The sequence below is a fragment of the Ostrea edulis genome, chromosome 1, assembly GCF_947568905.1.
Source record: "Ostrea edulis chromosome 1, xbOstEdul1.1, whole genome shotgun sequence".
NCBI lineage: Eukaryota > Metazoa > Mollusca > Bivalvia > Ostreida > Ostreidae > Ostrea > Ostrea edulis.
In genome coordinates this window covers 41404317-41428100 of record NC_079164.1, presented here as the reverse complement: position 1 = coordinate 41428100, position 23784 = coordinate 41404317, and the positions used below count along the sequence as shown (strand labels likewise).

The 23784-nt window shown below is 36.1% G+C and overlaps 1 protein-coding gene across 1 annotated transcript; it reads left to right on the top strand.

Moving 5' to 3' along the window:
• The first annotated feature begins 667 nt into the window (after window positions 1-667).
• On the top strand, window positions 668-22689 carry LOC125655957 (somatomedin-B and thrombospondin type-1 domain-containing protein-like). The gene is made up of 4 exons (XM_048886512.2): window positions 668-1502; window positions 8533-8739; window positions 17821-17947; window positions 21055-22689. The coding sequence occupies exons 1-4, from the start codon at window positions 1262-1264 to the stop codon at window positions 21344-21346; spliced, it is 867 nt and encodes a 288-aa protein (XP_048742469.1). The 5' UTR covers window positions 668-1261; the 3' UTR covers window positions 21347-22689.
• Window positions 22690-23784: the final 1095 nt, after the last annotated feature.

Here is a 23784-nt window from a genome sequence, read left to right as displayed (position 1 = left end):
ATTTATACAAAGGGAAGCAAATCATGCATTTTTCTAACTATGGTGACGAGAGTTATCTCGCTTTTGTCTCGAATCTCAACAACATGGTGACGGTGATCGGAAGCCACATCCCGTCATTAACCTGAAGTAGTAGAATCTTGACTTTGGTTCTCGATGATCTTTACAAGGAAAACAAATATGTACTATGGCATTAAACAGGATAATCTGCATGACTCACTTCCTTTCGATAAGAAACCAGTGATTCACGTCTTTGTTCTTGAAAAAAGTTGAAAAAAATCAAGAGCGTCCAGATAGTGCTTCGCATTTTTATTAAAGAAACCCCAAGGCCTTGACGGAGTCTTCATTGATCAAGTACTGATCAACGCTTTTATATATGATTTCAGAAAGGGGGATATAAGCAATTTAAACCATTCTACGGTCAATTTAAGTTTCCGTTGTTTTAATGAATCTAAATAAGCTTCTCGTTTTTCTGTAATGTCTTCCGAATTATAGTGGATGAACTGTTTTGTCTCGTGACGTAAAAAAAATATGAATGAAGAAGAATTGCATCTTTAATACCATCTTTCTTTAATCAGATTGACTGTAAGAGATGGGCTTTCCTCATTTTAAAGTGTTATAATGCAATAAAAAGTTTATTAAATGGAAACAAAATCAAGGTAGTAAAAATATGAAATGCAGCAAACACGTGTCAAGAAAAGACAAACTCGGGATGTATAGTGTGCTAAATACAAATACATCGTGTGAAAAACTTAGCAAATAGTAGAGAATATCAAAAGTCAATAACTCGCATCATCACAATAAGATGTGATTATCGTGTAATTAACTGGAAACCGAGGAAAGGGTGTGCCATGGCCACTCGTTCGGTGCGCGGTTACCTGTGAACCCCGATAATTAAAGCGTGGCTATGAATATTCATGAAGTTCGTGGTATATAATCTGACGATTCCGCATCTTTTGACAGTACTGAGGACAAACGAATTATTAATAACATATAAGTAGGTTTATTTTCATATTTACGGGTGATTCATTCATTTTGAGAGCTCCCCCTTTATCCAGTGGGGCAACACAGATTGGTAAGAGTGAAGTAATTGAAACGTTAGCGCGTGGCAGTGTGTAGAACACCTCGAGTACACTAGCAGCGCGCTACGGAGGAGGGGAAAACGGCCGAGAAAACCCGCGAAAAGGCTTTATAAACACCACAAAGTGAAACATTTAGGAAAGTTTTTCAACTTTATTAATTGTTTTATAAAGAGACGTCGAACATGGTTGAAAGAAGTGCGCTTTTCTTGGTGGGATTTGTGGTGTTTTTGGTGTACGTTAGTGAGCCCGTGTCGGCCTTTAGGACTTGCGCTGAGGCCCGCTACTGCTGCCCGGGCCGAAATAACACTTGCTTTGCTCATGGACCTCGAATGGATAATGACAATAAGCAGAAGCGATGTTTCTGTGACCAAGAGTGTGTTACCATGGGGGACTGCTGCATCGATTACCAGCAGACGTGCACAGGTAAAATTCTCACAAAATATGTTGCCTAGCAACTCCTTAAAAAATTATCTACATGTGTGCATGCGAGATAAAAGCAAACCATAGACTTGAGATAAGCATTATGATAATGATTGATCTCGGATAGTCGGGGTGCTCTATACAACTTTATATGTACCATTTGTTTTTCCCCCGATATGTCAAGAATTTGATGAACATGAAATCTGAACCCAAAATTAAGAATCTTTCTGGAGGGCGAATGAGGTCGATAGTAGATTAGCACACAAAGAGAGCTAATTTAGAGGTTTATTACGGAAATCTTGACCCAGGGCTGTGTGTTTAGCTGGTCCACGGCTGGGGTTTGATCTGAACTAATCGTGGATGGAGACAGTCCCAGGATGACACTGCGGAGTAGACCAATACACACACGGGCTTTTGTATATGGCACTCGACATTCACTGTGAAAAAATGATTATCCAGCAGGTCTCCAGATATTCACATGGGTGGTTCTTCATTGATAGAGATTTAACTGCTCAGGTATAAACTTCGACCCTTTAAAATAGCTTGGCTGTCTTACCTACAGATATACTTACCCATTTATTTAATTATACTTTCTGACCTCCAAAACTTTTGACATACTCCTGAAAGAAGGATTTATAAAATGGGGAATTGGTCAACAATTTATGATCATTTGTTATCTGTCCCCTCTTTGAATGAAGTTCAAAGTCAATATCATAAATTTTTTGTTTTTAGTTCAAATTCAAATTTGAAGTGGCAATTATATATGCCTACACAACACTGAAACTAAACCTAGTTCACGAGAAAAAGATTTTGGACACAATTATTTCTTGTCTTTTGACCTGATTCCCAAATCAACCCTCAGACTTGGCAAGCATTAATTTGCTTCCTGCTTTATTTACTTTTGATAATTCTTTACACAATGTGCCAGACATGTTACCTAAGACTAACAATCCACATTCATTGCATTGACTCCAGTGTGTCATTGAAACATGGCATCATTAACTCTCTGTGAGACTGTCTTCTCTTATCTCCAACACACCAAGAAGGAAATTCCAGTTCAAGTGTTGATCCAATCAAACACTCTCCTGATTTTTTTTTTTTTACCAAGATTTTTTACAGACAAGAATTCATTGAGAATTTTTGATTGATGAACTTTGTAACAGTTTTTTGGGTGAGGATGCTGGGGCATGTAACAGACTTGATTAGAAGGTAGATCGTTGACCCCCATCAGCTGTTAATGGAACCATCAAAACCTAGCCACTTGCTAATTAGGGAAGATCTCAGAGGTTGAAATCTCCTGACCAGTAGAACTAGGTCATGACTGATAGATATTTTTTCGATGGAGGAAGATAAAAGTAGCAGAACAGAGAAAAAGCATACATCTGTCATGTTTTCTTTTCTATCCTAGCTTTTGATTCTAGTCTTAAGATATGTCAGAAAGTTTTACTTCCACTAGATTTTTCTGCAAAGATAAATTGAAAATTCAAGGTAAATCAATTTATGAAAGAATAAGATCTGTATAGGAGTTGTGAAGGAAATTTCATGGAAATTATTAAAGTAAGATCAGTAAGCTTATATGTAGGAGCTGTAAGGTTTCTTTAATAATTTCCCTGAAATTTCCTTCACATTTTTTGGGGTGGATTATTCATATGATGCAGATTCAACACAGTTAAACTTGAAGTTTAGCGTAAACGATGTACATTATAGGTGAACATCATTTGACATCTCTCTGACCTAATAATGGGGAACAGTGGCTGGTGTAAGATATAAGCCTATCACCAAGGTGTCTGTTAGAAGGGTATATACTTATTGGGTCAGATCAGGTGACACTTTAATTATAAACATTGATTCCAGGCCACTGAGTTGGTTTTAGATAGACTGTGATCTTCAGCAATATTACCTTACACCTTATCCACCCTCAGAAGTTTGTGCTTCTATAAGGGCTTTTATTATGACGTTGTTTTTGCATACGCCAGTGTAGATTGTCACATAATTGCTTTTTAATAGCATACATTGTCTCCAAGCAGTACATTTTTTATCCAGTATCTTGATGTGTACAATTTTCTATTCAATTCCATTGAAATTATTGTATTCTTTGAAAAGAATGCAGTGTTATTGTGAATCAGTGAAATATAAAGTTTTATGACAGGATATAAATATTTTAAGATATAGTGCTTTTATGTTGAATCTGGACAACAGAAGTAACTTGTGAATTCTGATTTGAGGCTACTTCACATGAAAGGTGTGATATTCTGCTGTGAATGGCCCTATCCATAAAAGAAAGACTGCATAATGGCCAGAATATAGATTGTAATAGAATCAGGGGCTTGTAATTTGAATATACTTTTAATTTTATGTTAATATGCTGTCAGATTTTTATTCTATAAAGTGTGATAAATGATCTGGCCGAAGATCTTTCATCAATTGAATTTTTTTGATGGATGTGGTCAGATAAGAGTAAACGGATAGATGATGCCCCTTGGCTAACCCAATGATAGCTTCGAAAATAATAGCCATCTCTAGAGATGGTGACACCCAGTGTAAAGGATCACATAGTCAATTTCATTTTATTACTGTGGCCTGGCCAGCCGGTCAAAACAATTCTCTTTTTTAGATGTTTAAGGGGACAAACTGAGGTGTGAAGTTAAAAAATTTTTTTTTACTTCTGCCGCTATTCTGAAATCTAAATGGCTTCTTGAGTAATAAACTCAAAAGATGAGGAGTACATATATACAAGGTTATAATAGAGGGAGAGAGGAAACAGTTGAACCATTCAGACAGACGAGGTATTTGTTTGCATGGTCACCAACACACACTTAAGCTGGATTATTCAGCATTTCTGTACTGAATGTGGTCATAGTTATCTGTGTAGTGCTTTTCTCTCTTAAAAATGTCTACATCAATGCTGCCTTTGTTTGATAGAAAGCGTCTCATATATTTCAATTATTCCAAGATTTTTTTTTCTTTCTGAAACAAAGAGAGGATAATCCAGAAGGGAAAGTTCTCATACATTTTTCAAAATTTTCAATCTTTTTAACAGTTGACTTTTTGTATCTTTTCACAAAAAATCCCATTCATAACATCTTGTAATGTGTTCTGCAGCTGTTCATTAGAGAAGACTAATTACCCAACAGAACACCTTCTATAACTCTTCCAAACACCACAAAGTAGTGTGTTTTGACATAAATTTTGTATCCACGGTGATCTGGAATAAATCAAGTGCTGTTTTGCACCTGTACATTTCTGCAATAATCTGCGTCATCAACTACCTGACAAGCGAAAAGAGCCATAGAGATTGATGGCAGTTTAAGCCATGGGCCTCTTTAACTACTGTTAAGTTGTAAACCAATACCAACTATGTATATACCCTTGGTTCACATCTGATCAATGACTTCCCTTTACTTTATGAACATCTTACAATAAAGGGAAAGGGGGGCAAAGAAGAAAGGAGTCGGGATTTAGGATCTGCATTGTACAAAAATGCTTAGCATCAATTTGATGGGTATGGTCTACTGTTTATTACTTGCCTATAGACCACATTGGAATGCAGTGAAATATTGAGCATGTGCAAGGGAATTCGGGGTGTCTGCTCTAGAGATGTAAGTCACAAGGAAGAACATGCCCCTGAGATTTGAGGACTTCTGGCTGATTAGACTGCTCTGTCCTCTGGTTTTGTACCAGCTCTCTCATCAATGGAGATTATGAATTGGTAAAGTTCGACCAGATCGGATTTTCTGTTTGACTGGGCTGTGTACAGAAACTGCTGACTATGTTGTAAGATCGTGTATTTGTCAACTTGTTTGATAAATGTTTGAAAAAGAATTAAGTATGTCTGCCTGTCAGCATAAAGAGTAACGAAGCATGCTGCGATTTTCAACTATAACCAACAGGAGAATCAAGAGTCCTGGCTCAGTGTCCTTGTTAACTGTCAATACCAGGGGAGGGACTCTTTGATCATTTGCTGAACATTATAAAAGTCTTCATTTCAGACCCCAAAAATTTCGGTTAGGACAAGGAATGCAAATTTTCTCTGGATAAAGATTATAGCTCTCCTTTTTAGTTTTGTTTTTTCATTAAGAAATAACATCAATCACAATGAATAGGACAAGCAGGAAAACACAATATGCACTTCAAATTGGGATTGAAAGATAAAAGATGAAGATAAGTTTGTCAGTTTAATGGTAGAGAAAACAAGATTATATTGTTGTTCTTCTCCAGCTGATTTCAGAATTGAATTAAGTATTAGTAGAGAGAACTTGATAGTGTGGAGGAATGGCTTTATAAAGGAAATGAAGTAAGTTTGTTCTTAGTAGGATCATTGTATTGTGTATGAGGAGTAGGTTATGATAATATTTACTTTGAGTGTATAAAAACAGCAGGCTCTTGTCAGGTCCTATGTTGGCAAATCATGAGCTTCCTTTGAACTGCCATGACTTAATCCTTTTGTCTTCTTACCTAAACACACCTGGGAGAACAGGGGGTTATCTTAATGGGTTTTGTCGTGATCCACGCACCATAATACGACAATGTTATACATGAACATGTCAAATCAGAACGCCCGCTATATAAATGTCCCCCTTTTTGATCAGATGTCTCCAGCGTGTTTTCTGCATTCCTCTTAGATGTGCATCTCCAGACATTTTTTCAGTTGGATAATGATGTCATTATTGTCAGACTTTCTCGCCAAACAGATTTTTCAGGAGCTGGGCCATAATCAGCACACATCTGGAAAATGAGTGATTCATTGCATTAAAACACAATTGTCTGTTTAACCTTGCGTTTGACCAGAAAATCACAACCATTTTCTTTCTGTCGGTTCCTCTTAAGAGGAGGGCATTGAGCATGACAAATCTAGCATAATGATAGATAACCAAGCCAGTTATACCAAAATGGAATTTTTATGACCCCCAACATTTTAAGATAATTCCCTGTTAATTGTTTAAAAGAAATGGGTGGGAAAGTCAAACTGTGTAATTACCGAGGGGCTGGAATTTCAACAAAACCACAACAGAAACTTTTTAGTCAAGGTACCTGTATTAGACAACCAGAGGTTTCTGAGAGAAATTTGATCATGTTGATTGACAGATTCTAAGCAATTTTTGAAAAATATATATAACATAGACATTTCAAAATCCATCCGTTAAAACTTGAGTGTGCTAAGATAGTGTTGTGGGACTGTGTGACAAAGTCTAGACGAATTGATAAAAATGAATTGCTTCTCAGTTTTCGTCCCCAGTGTGCTATATTCTCTATAGTGTGCATTTTCATCGTAACTTGAGAATTGGGTTTTGAATTCGATTGAATTGCTAGCCATCTCAATGTAGGTGGTGAGGTAATTTCTTGTCCCTGACAGAAATGCATTTCAAAAATTAATCTATTGAGTTCGAGAAATTAAAAAGTGATAGATCTCTTTCTTTAATCTCTCAAATCACCTGCATATCTGCTGTGCCATGCACCAAAAATGAAAAGATCTGTACGCTCTGCCAACAGAATTCTGCACTTGCTCAATAAAATCAGTGGTTTATTCAGGTCACACACATGTACAACAATATTATGACTTTATTTAGTACTGCTGTGATTTATTTTTTGTGATTATCAATCAAGTTCCTGCAGTTTAGGACATGCAATAACAAGGGCCAAGTTTATAGTTAAATTTAACTGGCCAATAACACTATATATATATTCAATGGCAAGTTAACTGTCATTTTAATTGAAGTAATCTTTCAGATAATCAGAAATTTGAAGGTTTTACATCCAATACTAGACTTGATGATTGAAGTACAGGGTTATCTCCCTTGAACAAGATTTAATCCCTAGCATCTTGATGCGACTCCGGTTTATCACCTTTGTTGTGTAAACACAGTACAAACCTTATCAAACTGGATTTACACCTATGGGTTGTCAGTAGCCACTTTCATCAGCTTGTGAGAATTCTCTAAGATGGAATTCCCAGACTAGACTTGGCTGATCAGGAGCTGACAATGAAGGCAGTAGTCCCTGTAGGTAATGAGCTGCTGTACCTGATCATTGTTATGTATTTACAGTGAAGAAAGATTTAAAGGGTCAGTGCTTCGTCTGATACAACACCTGGATAGGTTAGGCCTGGCAGTGGTGATTACAGACTAAGAAGTTAATTCTTACACTGGGGTCTCCTACAGTTAGACATGATTAGGTATTCATTACCTATAGATTTGTTGGTAAATTGGATCTCAGATGAAACCGGGGATGTGACCTGATTTTTACCAAAATTCAAAAGTCAAAGCATCGAGTTTCAACCTGCTGGACAACTAAAGCCTTTTCTGAAATAAAATGGAAAGTAGACTGTCTAATCTTTGGTCTAGGGGGGAGGGTGATTAAAAGTATTGTTTGGGTTATAAACGTAGTTAGCATCTAGGAATGTTCAGATTTGCTGACATATTCATTGAGAGATTGTTTTGTATACCTGTTTTCTTGTGTGGATAAGCATGTCACTGGGTTCCCGACTCTTCTTGTGGATAAGCATGTCACTGGGTTCCCGACTCTTCTTGTGGATAAGCATGCCACGGGGTTCCCAACTCTTCTTGTGGATAAGCATGCCACGGGGTTCCCAACTCTTCTCAAAGCTAGTGACCACCTCCACAGACGTCGTTGTCCACTGTGGACACCATTCATCTGTTGGTCACTGACAGTAGGCAGTCATTTTGTCAGCTATGGATGTCCAAGATTCAGATTCATTCTATCTTATCTCTGTTACAACACAAAATTAGATTGGTTTAATGTAATGATTAATTTTTAAAATGATTTGGAACAAAAATGTTTAAATCTTGATTTAAAAAAAACAATCGTGGATAGTTATCATTTCTTTCCCTATATGTGCAAAACAAAAACTTGATCGTCATCACTAAATGCTCAAGAAATGGAAGATTTGTTATGAAGTAAAAATGCAAAATTGAGGCAAAAATTCAATTACACTCATATTTCCTCTGATTTTTTTTCATGAAGAACACAATTATGACATTTTCGTTTTTGATAAAATGAAATATTTCCTCTACAGGCACGGATTGTATTGTGGATGAGTGGGGATCGTGGAACGAGTGTAGTGAGTTGTGTGGATATGGAACCCAGAGGAGGAAGCGGAAGATCCTCCGTCACCGGCAGCACGGAGGAAAACGGTGTCCAGTCCGCCACGAGAAACGGGCATGTGTAGGTGACCAGTGCTACGCTGTTCAATCTGTGGAGTACAGAGGCAGAGAGCTCGGTGGTAAGTGATGTCAGCTTGTGTTAGTGTGTACCTTTTATATCCTACAAACAAAGCTCCAACAGATGCTTATGACACTTTCTAGAGAAAACTCTTCCAGATTTAATGCTTGTCGGAATTTAGTGTTACTTTTGCTCAAGCAAGGCATTCAAGTTGTTTTTATTACTTCTCTACAAAGTCAACTACAGCAGGATTGAAATTGGCACATTCACCCACAGTTGACATTTGCCAGCAGTTGGTTGATATGCATTTCAATCATATCAGACTGCAAAGTGATTAGAAACTTTAAATACAGAGAACTAGTTGCAGTAACACTTAATAATCCGAACAAGCAATACTTTAGAAATGGCAGGTGGTTAGGAAATATCCATTGATTCCCGGATGAAAAGGGCATAGGTCAAGGTCGTGAAGGAATACCTTCTGTACATGTGCAGTTTTGGAACATTTATCATAAGACAGTGTCATTCTTGGTAACTTGATGCATGATTTCAAGGATTATCAATGCTGTTAATGATAAATAATCTTGTAGCTGTTAATCAAATAGAATAAATGAGATAACTCAAGGTCATGAAGGAAGAGAAGGAAAGTCTTTTTGACACCTGTCAATCTTGATTGTGGAATTGAAGAAGGAAAATTTTCTAAGGATGAAATGATAGAAAAAAATTACAGCATACAAATGCTAAATGCAAATTAAGTAATATGATATTTCAATGCAAAAAACGGGCTCGGTTAAAATGATGTATCATTATGTAATTTTGAATAATCCATGGTTAATCTTAATGTTTGGTGTGAAGATGCTCCAATTTCTCATATCTCTCAAACTAACATTGGCTTTTAGGAGCATATGCCGTTTGAATTGTTTACTTGACATGGGAACCTAATAATTTACCATTCGAGAAATCTTGGAAGTGGCTAAAGATCTCATTGAAAATGAAAAAGCTATGCTACCAAAAGAACTTTGTTTATGCAATCACACATTTTTTCCTTCATTCACATCCAAGAATCCCAAATAAAAATCTGTGTTCATCAAGTTCATTCCAAATGGCATGGAGAAGTTGCAGAGACTGTGAAGGTAGTGCGTAGTTTGCCCTAGAAATGAAGTATTTGGGTCACTTTAAGTATTGATGCAATAGGAAGTTAGAGGATTGTGGTTATTGATAGGGAACAGTTCATTTGAAATCTCCATAGGCAGTATATAGATAACCTTTTAACATTGAAATCAAAGTCTCCCCCATTTGCATCATGGCACCCTGGGATGGTAGTCTTTGGAAAATCCCTTTGATGCGGGAAATGGTTATGAAATATTATATTGAAGACGTTTGGGGAGTCAGATGTTAATTTATTGAAGTGTTTTTGAAAATAATAATTTAGTGCAATTACATGTACTTGGGAGGGGAGAACATACAGAAGAATTGGTACATGTGCACTTATTTTTGTTAAATGATGTCCCCTCATGATTGCTTTCTTTAACAAAGTTTAGAGTCATTACACAGTTACCTTTGAATTAGTCCAGTGACATCCTGCTGTGGAATAAGCATTGATGGAACAAAGAACACCAAAAAACTTTCTCATTGAGAAAAACACTTGGCATTTGCTTTTCCCCTTGCTTTAGATGGAGTGGTTTTTATTCAGAATCATGTTTTCTATAATCAACATCTTGTAGGTTAATTATGGCAGGAGATGTTTGTCTGGTGGAGATGTGCTTCCAGCATTTGTTGTATCTGTGATCTGAAGAAAGCTATGATATTTTCCAAACTGCCACCCCCCTCTACGACTTGTCTTGTAGATTATGGGATTGGAGACTGTGTTTGTTACCAGTCATGGCCTCATCTTTTTGAGGATAAATTCACTTATGATGATCAGTTGTAAACATGGTTCTAGCAGATGCAATCCAGTTTTGTTTCCTCATTTTGTTTTGGTTGGTTGCCAGAATATACTTTTTTTAATCTTTCCTGCATGGTCTTCACTTAAACACAAATTTACAATCATCTTTGTATGCAGGTGACCAGTTTTTGACATCTTGAAAACAAATGCAAAATGTACTAATTATAGACTTGTAGGCTACACCATTACTGTCTCGCGTTTATACACAGGGAGTAATGCTACAGTACCATCCTCACAATTATATCCGCAATCACCAAACTAATGACATTGTGAGGATGACCAGACACAACCCTTAAAGAAAATGTTGACCCAAAGCAGAACCCTGGTTTCGCATCTTAGTTTCACTATCAGTTCAGTGAACCCAGACCTGATGCAAAGCGGACCTAGAGTGGACCCAGATTTTAAAGTGGATCCAGAAAGTTAACCCAGCAGATCTGATGGACCTAACTTGTACATTTCGGAAAAATTAAAAACTAATTATCTTGAAAATTATGTTAGCATTTTCAAATTGGGGCCCAGGGCATTGAAGTTGTATGATTGTAAAAATAAAAAGAAAGGCCAATGTCATTTATATAGGATATCTTCATATTGGTATATTTAGGTAAATTTCAATTCTTATACATGTATTTGGGAGTACATCTGTATTTATCAATCTTCAAGTCCTATTAAAGTGAATTTTTATATGAAAAACATTTCATGTAAAAATTGTATGAAAATGAAACCCAGCAGACACTCCCCTCTTGGGTGAACAAAGTTCACTTCCAAATGCAAGCCCTGGTCTGCTGAGATTTTTTACGGATGGCAGATTTTGCTGTTTTGAACCTCTCCTGGTTCTGTTTTCTGGGTCCACTATATGATGTTAGATTGTGTCTGTGCTAGACGTCCACATGTACCATTGTATAACTGCACAGGCGTACAGCTGTAACAAACGTGCACTTAAAATTAATGTCAAAAAAATCTATTTGTCATTTTCTCTGAATGTAGAGAATTAGAGACTGAACGCATTGAATAGGTCATATTTATTTCAAGAGTATTTGATGAACTGTGAAAAAACATTAATGGCAGTGGATTGATAAATAGTGGTGATAAATGAGCAAAATTGAACAGTTATACTTGTGTGGTCTATCTCCTGTCAAGATTGGGAAGAGGAGACTCTCTTTCAATCAACACATAAAGTAATCATTCCCTCATACTACAGGGACAGTTCTGAAAAATGAAAGTAGAATATGAGGTATTATCCAGGCATGAATGCCACTGGAGTGTGCAAGGAAATCATGATTAACAGAAAATAAAGAAGAAGAAGGCAAAACAGATGGTTTTTCTGCAGAATAACCATGCAGGTACCACTTCCCTGCTATAAGCCCATTCTTACAGATGTTTTATGCTGGTAGATCACCTCTGATCCCCATTTTACTGGAACAAAAGAAATTTTATTTCATGAATGACATTTAAAAATTATGTTCTCATGATTTGAGATTTTTATGAACCATTCTGGTATCACATTTCACTGAATGTAAAATTTCATGAATGATAACGGTACCGATAGGATCTCCAATTAGGCTGTAGTAAATCATATTTCCTGCAATTATTCACCACTGTTGAAGATTATAGGGCAATGAATGAAATAGCAGTGTACGTACTCTATGTCATTTTTCTGATTGTTTTAGAACACCTGGATTTTTATTTGTGTAATTGGTACAATGGTACAATAGGTTAAAACAAGTTTGGGCTGCATTCTTGATTCCCTGAGCAATGATGAAGCATTCTTGACTGAAGTCAGTTTTTGCCAGAAGTCCCAGATCTACCCAAATTATGTCTTTGTGGAAATTGACAAGAGAAGTTCTTTTTCAGTCTCTCTGATTTAGAAAAAAATAATCTACCAGCAGATTATTAAATTACCAATAAACAGTCACCAAATACAAGTGTATAATAGTGTGTATATATATATATATATCTGTGTGTGTGTGTGTCTCTCTCTCTATATATATATACCCCCCCCCCCTCCCTCCCTACACACACACACCATTGTAACTTGGGAACTTGAAAAATTAATGACTGTCAAAGTGTGAAGACAAATGCTGTGTCCCTTTAACAAAGCTAAACGTTGGAACATATTGTGAAGGACAATTAATTCCGTCCCAAATTATAGCCTGTCAGATCCATTATTGCATAGTTTGTCCTTGAGTAATGAGTGCTTTCTTCCAAAGGTCACACCTTCAGTTCACAACAGTTTGTCTTAATCCTACTGAGTTGATAAATGATGAAAATCTGTGTTTCTTCTATATATATTTGCATTGGTCACTGCTTTGTCTAACTGAAGAAGGTTGTCAGAGTGCGTAACAACAGCTCGGGGCTGCTGCAGAGCTGGAATACACCACAACTTCCTCTCTGTCTTTGTTAGATCATCTTGACATCTCTCATCTTGTGAGAGTTTTGGTTTTTGTGGTAGGTATACAACTTTCAGCCCTCAAGACATAGATTATCACTGTAACCACAGTCTGATCCTGTGGTTTCTGAATAAGCATTTAAAGATACTTCATATTTAAACAGTATGAAACCCATTGTGTACAGCCTTCCTATGTCAGTGTTTTGGTTGGAGATATATGTTTTTATGGTAAATATTGCTGGATGTTTGTGTAATTAGATTGTTAATTTTTTTTTTTAAATCCTAAAATGTTAATGCACTTTTGATGAGCACTCTTTGTTGAATTTTGAAAAGTTGTAATATGATAATGTGAAAAAGAAGATAAGCCAAGTTTTATGAATGAAGTAAAAATGGGTATTAATTGTTATACAAAAAGGGTCCTTGTTATGTTTAAATTTATACATAGGGGTGAAAAAGAGCACACTACAACAATATATCTCATTTTCTCAGCATTAGCTAATGTTTGGCACCCCTGGTTATTCTTATTGAAAGATTTTAAGAAGTTGTTGTGGAAACGTAACATTATCCCTTTATCTTCTGAGCTTTGTTTGAAGTCGGTTATGATCCCATAATGAACTGTGCCTTTTGAGAGTGTTCATGTGCAGTTGTTAGATATTCTGGTCTGTTGTTTGTCTATTTCGCTGTACTTTAGTGGAAACCCTTCTGATGGCTATCAGTATTTTAATAGTATGTAGAATATGACCCTAAGTAAATACCCTTATAATACCTGTTTAATCATTAATAGACATCTCTGACTTCTGAATGGCATATGCTTGACTTTTAAGTAACAAGCTTTAGAAAATATAGTTGTGAATAACATGCATGCATCTGATCTTTGTACTCCAATGTGCCATTTATACCACATCAAAGCAAATGTTTTGTTAGAGGTTATGGACAGGCATATATTCCTGACACGTATATTGGCCCTCACAGTTCTCTCATCAATGAGAATTTCATAGGTGTACTATATTGCAAGCAATTAGAACTTTGTAATCAATTTTTCTAATACCGAAGGCATTCTTGAACTAAATTAAGTCTAGAAGATGAAAAAAAAAAACAACAACAAGTTATTGATAGGTTTTTGTGGTAAATCGATTATAGAATGAGTATACTGTGTTTAATCACTATCTCTATGGGAGGATTAAGTCCCCCACCAAGGGAGATAATCCTGTTTGAGTAAAGTCTGGTAATCTCCTCTAAATCTGAGCTATGTCTGGATTTTCCTGGCATATTCCTAGCTTACTGTTATGTGATACAGACATGAGGAGACTTCATATTCTGTCAGTATTCTTAGGATTTACTTTTTTATCTCTCTGTACTGCCTCAACTTGGTTCCTCCGAAGAAAATCCGACTCCTATATTGTGAAAGGTAATGTACGAACCAGAGTTCAGTCATTCTACAAGTGCTCATTTATAGTATTCTGAGACAACAGTCACTCTTTGTAAATAACAGTACTTCAGTTTTCAGTTGTACAACTTTATACCACAATTTATCTTTAAGTGTGTATTTAAGTGAGGTTTCGGAAGTATAATAAATCACTTCACCTTTGCGTGAGAAGAACTGAAGGGAGATTACTGTTCTGTCATGGGCAGTCCCTAAGGCTCCCTCCATATGAATTAATCATCGTTAAAAATTACAACTGCTGGGTTTTGTCACTATAGTTTTGTAAAGTCTAGAACTTTACTAATTTCTTGCTAGTTAATATAACATTTGGTTTTTAGATAGTTTCTGTTTATTAATTTAGTTACTATATTTTAAAATTGAATTTGTCAAAGACAAAAGGCATGTGTGTGAATATTTATGAAATAAATATAAGAAAAATTCTCTTTTCAAAAGGACTAGAAATTGATTAAACCCCAGCATGTAAATTTCTGCTTGTTCAGCCTATCAATGTGATATTGGACAGGTGAAGAGGGTTGGTTTTAATTTGTTTATTTTCTGTGTATATAACCATTAATTGTAATAAATGTTCTCTAGTGATTCCCCAGTGATTATCAAATACCCTTGTAATTTTTGATAATCCCCACCCTTCTCTCTGGTTTCCAACACACCACATGATGAGGGCCATTATTTGCTATCAAACCCTCCAATAGGATTTCAAGTAGTCAGCCTCAGGGACACCCAGCAGGAATTTATTGTCCAACATTAAGAAACAATTTTCCACCTATGGGTGTCCAATTTTTGTCAACTTTGAAGTTTACTAGTCAAGTAATGATGACAGGTGAGGCATGAAAATGGGGTATATTTACAAACACAACGATGACTCGGAGCCAAAGAATGCTGTTGTGGAGAGAAAGCATTTTATTTAAGTCATTTGTATACTCAGTACCCTATACTTAGGACTCTTGTTACCTATTGAGAATGTGCCTAAAGTTAATGGGGATTTATAGCTTTTGTTTGATAACAATGGCATGTATTGTGCATCATTTCTGAAATATTCCATGTCAATTCTAATTAAACAATTGAACCTGCCTTTTTCCCAATGGAGATTGAGAATATGTGGATATTTTACTGTCAATGTCCTTCTTGAAATAGTTAAACATATTTACATTAATGATATGTTATGCCATAATTATAATACCTTAGACAAATATATTCAATGTAAAAGGCAGTATGGGAGGTATTCTACTGCTGGAGTTGGAAGATTAAATGCCAGGGACTTTTGACATGGTAGTTTACAAATCTTTGGCTTATTTTACCAGATAAGCATCTTTCATTTTACTTTTGAAATACAATATCTGCAGATATTAGGAGACTGAGCACTGTGTGAAAAAAAACAGAAAGGAAAATGGTTGTTTTCTGACACTTATCAGTTACATATTTCTACCCCGATACTGTCACAAATCCGAGGAGAATATCATTTTTCGACACTCCCCATTCACAAAATCTTGACATGAAATGAGTGCAAATATTCTTTAAAAGTAGGGATTCTGAATTATACTTAATACACAGCAAATAGTCTTTTAAAACAATTTATCAGCATGCAGGGGAAGTAATAAATGTCACTTGTATAAAATATGTTATCTCCCTTTTGACCTTTCTGGGTGTCAGTGTTTGTATTGCTGTAATGGATACAGACAGCTTGTGTGTCTCCCCACAGGAGAAAATATCTCCACAACAGAACAGTTTCTGTGTTAAAGTGCATGTTTATTACAGTTCTAGAGAAAATAAAACAATGAATATTTGATAATAAAGCAAAAAATGTGTATGCACATGGTGGTGGAAATCCCACTGATATTTGACTAGCTTGTCTCCACTACATTTGTGTCAATCTCTTACTGTAGATAGTCCACAGGGGCTTAGCCGAGGCTGTCGTTAAACTGAGCTGTCGGTCTGTAGATAACACACAGGTTACTTGGTCCAGGTTGTAAGTCACCAAATTCTGCCTGAAAATAGCCCACAGTGGCCGAGTTCAGGCTGATGTTGCTGAAATCTGCCAGTATATATAGCCCACAGAGGTTTAGCCCAGGCTGTCATTGAACTCAGCCTGTAGATAGCCCACTAGAGCTTAGACCGGGCTATATTACTGAAAGTCATGTATACCAGTACAGAAGGAAGAGAAAGTAGTCTAACTGGTTATAGGTATCACTGTATGGTTTGAACATGCAAGTCCTAATACAAATAATGCACAATTTGCATAAATCAGATTTGCAACAAATATATATATTACTTGTTTTTGATAAACAGAGGAAATACAAATATAAAATTCAGGTTATAAAAATGTTTGAGCAAGGGGCACTAATTTTATTTACCTGGGAGTTAATACATATATATTCCCCAAGGATGAACATCTGTAGTTCCAACCAGGAACATCTTGTACATGAAAAAAGCTTTTTAGCAATTCCTTTGATTGATTATGTTTTTATGATGTAACATATTACATCACTGCACTTGAATTCTGTCAAATTGAGTAAAAAAGTTCAAACTTTTTTGACAGTTTAACTGTTAGCTCATTGAAACAACATGATGAAACTTTCAAGTTGCCTTGCTTTTTAGAGTTACTATTCATAAAAACGTTTAGTTTTGTTATTTTGATTTGCTTATTGGTAAGTCTTTCGAAAAAAAGGCATCAGATTACCCAACTCGAAATGACAGAAATGTGATTTTTGGTCATTTTTGTGATGTTGTAAGTATGAAAAGTTAATCAGGTTGACTGTCTTCTTGAGAAGATGAATCCACTACCTAATTCCCCATCTCCTCTTGTTTACATTGCTGATGTAGTTTTGTTTTTAAGTTTCCAGTCTCAGAACTTTTTGATCACCCAGACATGCGTTCTGTCAATTTTTTCCTCTCTTTATACTACACTGAATTTGTCTCATATTAACTGCTCCACCCCCTATAAATTCTCCCCTGGATATACTTTTATTTTGAAATGAATAAAGGGTCCCACTCGTATTGGAAACTTTATTTCAATGTTTCCAATTTATCAAGCTGTTCTGGAAAATAGAACACCTTGTTTTGCTTCTCGGCCAAGCATTAAAGTCTGTTTATTGAGGACTCCTGTAATATTTTTATAGTTGCCTTTTACGTGCATGATAACCAGATGTGCCCAGTTTTGGGGAATTTTTAAGTGCCCAGGATAATGATTAGAGTATTAATACATGGCTTTCGCCAAGAAAGCAATTAGTTTAACCGGTGTGGTAGACTCTTGTTATTCCGTACCAATGATTATAAAAGCTTCCTGTTGACCTTGACAAAGGGTTTTGAAAGTTTTATATTTGAGATATTTTTTTAAAAATCACTTAAATTTTGGACATTTTGATGTGTTTTGCAGAAGTTGGGAAGATCTTACCGGCGGAATTTGGACGATGGAGGACCAGCAGTCAATACAGCATGATGCATGATATAAGGAGGAATCTTATAGAAAATCGCCTGAGTAATGAAGTCCCTACTAGATTAGCGTAAGCAATTCAATCAGTCTGTTACAAAGTCATTGCACCTGTATATAGGTGTACCATCGAGTCACAACCATCTCACTATGTAGATTTTATAGATCATACATGATTCAAAGCTTTCATCATACTTAAGATGTTCCTCTGGCATACCCACTGTTTGAAAACCATACCATTTTATGCAAAGATGCTGGAATTGATCCAAAATCCTCACACCTGGATATTCACCTTAACATCTACCTGTGTCTACCTGTCCCAGGTGTGCAGACAGCGCAGAAAATTCCTCTACATGCACTTTTACAAAAATGCTGTGAATGGAATTTGGATTTGTGAAAATTAATTCTCTCTCTTTCCAATGACCCAGTGACAATAAAGTCTTTGGTTAAGGGTTAATTGATACTAAGTCTTGCACCTGGATAGCACCATCTTCAAAGGCTTCCGTACATGTACCTGTAGAATTAATGATCAGAATATCAAACTACCCTCACCGCTCACATTTCTGTCTAAACAATTAGTTCTAAAGTAAGAGTCTGAATCACATTTTTCATTAAATATATCAAATTCAGAATTAAGGTATTTGGGAACAAAATACAAATATACGTAGAATTTGAGATGCTCTTCACTAAAAAGGGAAAAAAAGGATGAAACAGTTTGTCAGTGGGTGGTATAAAAATAATGAGGGATCAAAGCTTACTGGAAGGTAAATTAAAAAAAATATCTTTACAAGTGTCTGAATAAAAGCAAGATTAAGAGGCCAATTATACTCCATATTTTTAAGCTGATGCTGAGTTTCCAGAATCCCAGGAGGATTAGGTGCACTAAGTGGTACAACACAGTAGTGGTCAGTGCCATTACTGATAGAAAAACAACAACTTCTATACCCTAATTAAAAGCAATAGTCACTGATAGTGGGAGTGATTTCTTTAAACACTGCAATTTGCAATGATAGCAAGCATTGATAGCTACTGGTAACAGATTTTCTCCTAGGAATTGCCATGGAGACAGAACATGTCAAGGTGAAAAGCCACTGTTAGACAAGTCTTATATACAGCCATGTGTGCAGAAGGACCATTCGGACACCCTCTTACAGAAATGAACTCACCCAATGAAAGATTGGTGTTGATGGTTATATTGAGTTACAGCACTTTATAAACAGTAAAGGGTTTGTGTGTGATGCCGTATTGAATTAGATGAAATTCTGTTCATTAACATTTTCTTTTCTTAAAAAATCTCATCAATGTAGAGAAAGATTTAGATTTCTAAAGATCAGGCATTATCTTGATGAGAGAGTTGGATTACTATGTGAGAAATTCACTTTCATTGATTGTCTGTTTTTTACCAGTGCTACATTTTCACCTAGATATGAGGCATTGTTTGGTCACTCAATCACTTTCAACAGTTAAAAGATCAGTGTACGCTTCACACATAAATTGACTTGAGTGAATACATTGCACTGTAAAAGTGAATGATTCACCACAGAGAGCAATTACCAAGCTTAATAGCTAATTGTAGTGAAAAAGCTCAAATACTTTTAAATTTGGCTTCTTAAAATTCGAGATAAAAATCTGAATGAATGTACTTTTCCCAGGAAAGTTATCATCTGTTATCACTCATTAATTTGGAGGGATATAAGGTTTGCTAAAAACCGTTGTTAAAACATGGAAAGGTTTTGATATTTTTTAAATGATACACACAGGTGCTAACAGTTTGATTAGGTTTCATCATTATGATCATCAAGTTTTATGAATGGGTACTTTTTACAATAGATAAGTGCATCCTCTGGAACAAAAGGCTATCTGCAACACACCTGGTTGACAGGGGAGTAGAAAACCCCTAATCCACGCAAATACATGATTATGTTCACTTAACTGCACCTCACGTATGAAGGGGTCAAAGTCTTGATGATCATCCTCATTGTATCGCCAATGACAGAATGTGACAGCGGCACAAAGAATTAATTTCACTTTGATTGTAGGATTCGTAACTTAATTCCGTTGATACTTCCCCTAAATAAATCTATTGTAGTGTACCATGTAATTATGATTGACAGAAGTGAGTTACTGAATATCATCGACATGGCAACTGATGCTTAGAATCTTTAATTTAATGACAGTTTGTTTACAAGCAGCTTGTCACCCTATATATTTATATTTCACTGTTTTTTGGTTGAAAAAGTATGTGCTATTTTAAACCCTTAATTCACCATGCACTTTAGGTTTGGTTTAGGTGACCTGACATGTCTGTATCTAATAATCCAATTAAAGAAAATTTTCTGGGGTAAACGCTAATTAAGCTTGATTAAATCCAATAAAACCAACATAAAACTTTATGAATTCATTTTTTATACATGAATTCTAGATTAGTGTCTAGGGTGCACCTGCTTCAGAGGGAGAAAAAATAAGATTAAAAACTAAGGAGTTTGTTCCACTATGTATTAGTGCGTGTTTCAGGGGCTCTTTAGTTAAGCATGAATATCTGTGTCTGATGACAAGAAATAAACATCCTCACCCAATTTCCTAACTGTAGAAAAATTGAGATTGGCATGGCTACCATCCAAAATACCAACATTTTAAAATCACGTAAGAATGGAGGTCACCAAACACACAGAGACAGCCATCATTAAAACAAAAATAACCACTCTATGTCACAGTTAGTTTGCTGTATGAGTGGAATTTTGTTTGATCCTCGTATATAGGGCATGCCTTTGCATTGTGTCTGTGCTGTAGTATTTCAGTGATGAGAAACAGCATGTCTGGTACTTACCGTCTTAGAACAATCACAAAGAGAGAAAAAAAGAAATTCTCAATATGGAATCAGTCTGATTAGTAAGAGCAGTTATACATCTTTAGATATTGGGTTTTGTATATTGAAAACTACAAAACTGTTCCATTCTACCTTTACTGATGTCTCTTTCTTCCCAAAATTTGAATATATTTTAATTCCAAATCATTTTACTTTTTTCAAACAATCGCCAGAACTGAGAAGATGAGTTCCAAGTCAGTCAGATGTGACATTGTACTTTCATTAGTTTGAGAAATCTGGGCCTACAGGAGTTTTGAGAATTGTTCGATATTTTGTGTGGGTTTTTGATGGTCATTGTATCATTTTTACTTCAGATACTGCTCCAAATATACCATCGTTGCTACCAGTGTATACTGTAATACAACGGAAGCAGGAAAGAAGTGGGCCAATGAGCTTCAGTTGAACACCACCGTGTGTGTCCAGTGCGACCCATTTGCTATGAACAAGGAGCTGGGAACTCGCTGCGTGGGACATGGCGTATTTGGAGAAGTGACTCGCTGGAAGGCTGTGGATGTCCCGTACTGCAACGGAATGTGGAAAATGAAGACGGAACCGTCCGACTGTGTGTGTGACGCCGAGTCCAAAGAAAGTTTTATCTTAATTTGAAATGTGAAAGCAGATTAAGACTGTATCTTGTAAAATGTTTCAAAAAAAGTGTATGATAGTATTAGAGTATAGTTCACTTAAAAACATTACATCTCTTATGCCTGCCAAGTTTGGTTGACTGTCGGTCTTTCCCAGTAAGACTGCAAAGTGTGGTGGTTTTGAACTTACTTTATTAAGCCATGTGATTTTTGGAGATGTTTTGACACAAAGTTTTTTTTCTTTTTAGTATCTAAGTTAGAGTCAGAGGAATAAGACTGTGTAATATTCAATGATGAGAGTTCTGATTGATTTCAATGTATCGCCTGTATAAGTTGTAACAAACAGTATTTTTTGAAAGGTTGGAGCTTAGTGCTACATCAGGTGAAAGAAAATTATTTAAATGTGAATGTTTCCCATCGGATTACAGTTAGTAATCTTTGGCCAGTATATTTTTTCTCTCACAATGTAGAAAGGAACATGTGTAAAAGTTAACTACTTAAAAGTTTTCTTCTTTAGATACTCATTCATAATATCTCGAGAACTTCAGAATTTGGTTGTGGTTTCGCATCTGTTGTTGTCTATGGACTTCCCTCTGTATTCCAGTATGTGAATAATACTCAAAATCCTGTGAATGACATATGAACATGAATCATAACCAACAAATACCTCGCCACAAGAATTTACATATGAAAGCATCATGGGTAAATAAAAATGTATCATCGAGTACAAGGCTGCTTGTGATATACTTTAATGGGAGATCTGAAATACAAATATGTAACTCATTGTACATAAAATTTAGTGAATTCATGTATTTAAAAAAAAAAGATGCTGAAATATTTGCATACTGATTGAAATGGTGCTTCAAGGTAAATTAAAAATGTAACCAGAAATATTGCACCTATGTTAATTTGGCTTGACTTCTGAATGCAATGCTAGTACACAGCTAATAGTGATCCCAGTTTTTAGTATGGTCAGGATTTGTCCCGCTAGCTTTAGATGTATGTACCTACAGCAGACCTGTTTTGTACATAAGTTGTCCGTTGTAGAGTATTTTAACATTTGTACTTGGTTATCTTTGACACTGTATTCTATGATTGCATGTAATTACATTATTATTGTGTAAATCCACTTATAAATGATAGTTTTTGTACTGGATTTTTATCACAGCTTTTTCTCTTTGTAATTCAGGTTCATTTCAATGTTCAATTTATTTAGTTGGATGTTGTGATAAAACAAACGGAAGAATGAGGAGTGTTCTTTCTGACTGAGGGTTAGTTATAAATGCATGCATCTCATCTGTAAATACACTATGTTAGTATACTCATCTGAAACTCAATGTACTAAAATAAATTATGATAGATATACAAGTACTTATGCTTTTAAGTGATCAGAGTACCTGCTTTACTCATGAGAGGTTTTTAGTTTAAATTCTCTCTGAGGAAAGCTAGTGTTGTCTTGCCAATACCACAAGAATGCTCAGAAAATTTGAAAAATTGCTGATCAGAGCTGACCAAAAAAGGTATATGGAAGGTTATTAGTAGAATTAATGTAGCCCTCCCTGATTTCTTATCACATTTCATTTTGTTGCTGTCATTTTGGCAAATTTGGAATGAAAAATGAATATTTCACTAGCAGAATGAAATTAGAACGGTGTGTTGATGAAACATTGTATCCCTCAATTTCACAAATTTGACCTTGATGAATGACCGTGACCTTTACCTGTCACATGACTGACCTAGCCATGTACCAAGAAGTGTCTTTATTGTGTTATTCAAAACTTATACCAAGGTGACAGTGGCTGCAAGACAAAACCGCCATAAAGCCTTGGAAAACAGTATCTTCAATCCCTTGGGGGGGGGGGGGGGGGGGGGTGTATAAATAGGGTGCAGGGACACTACTGTTTATTTTTCCGTCAAATTGCGGTTTAAAGTTCTCATCACCACGGGTTTCAAATGACAACCCAGTCCGTCAAGACCTACATGAACTGCTTACTGCGCATTGTCCGTTCTCTTGTACAGATGTTCTTCAGTGGCGGATCCAGAAAATTTCAATGGGGTGGATGCCAGTTTATACTTTTCCGCTCCGAAACGGAAGGTTGAAGACCCTAAGTTAGCAAAGATATTCAGCCAAAGAAGTGTGTGTTGGGGGGGGGGGGTGTACTTCTTCCTTTTGATTGATTAATTGTATCTTGTTTAACGTCCCACTCGAGAATTTTTAACTCATATGTAGACGTCACCAATACCGGTGAAGGGCTTCAAATGTTAGGCCTATGCCCGTCGCTTACGGCCATTGAGCAGTGAGGGTTCTTCAGTGTACCACACCTGCTGTGACGTGGGACATCCGTTTTTAAGGTCATATCCGAGGACCCGACATTCACACCTGATGCCAAGCGTTTGGCAATGGAACTGGGTCTGTCGCGGCTGGGATTCCAACAACGATCTTCCGCATGCGGGCGAACA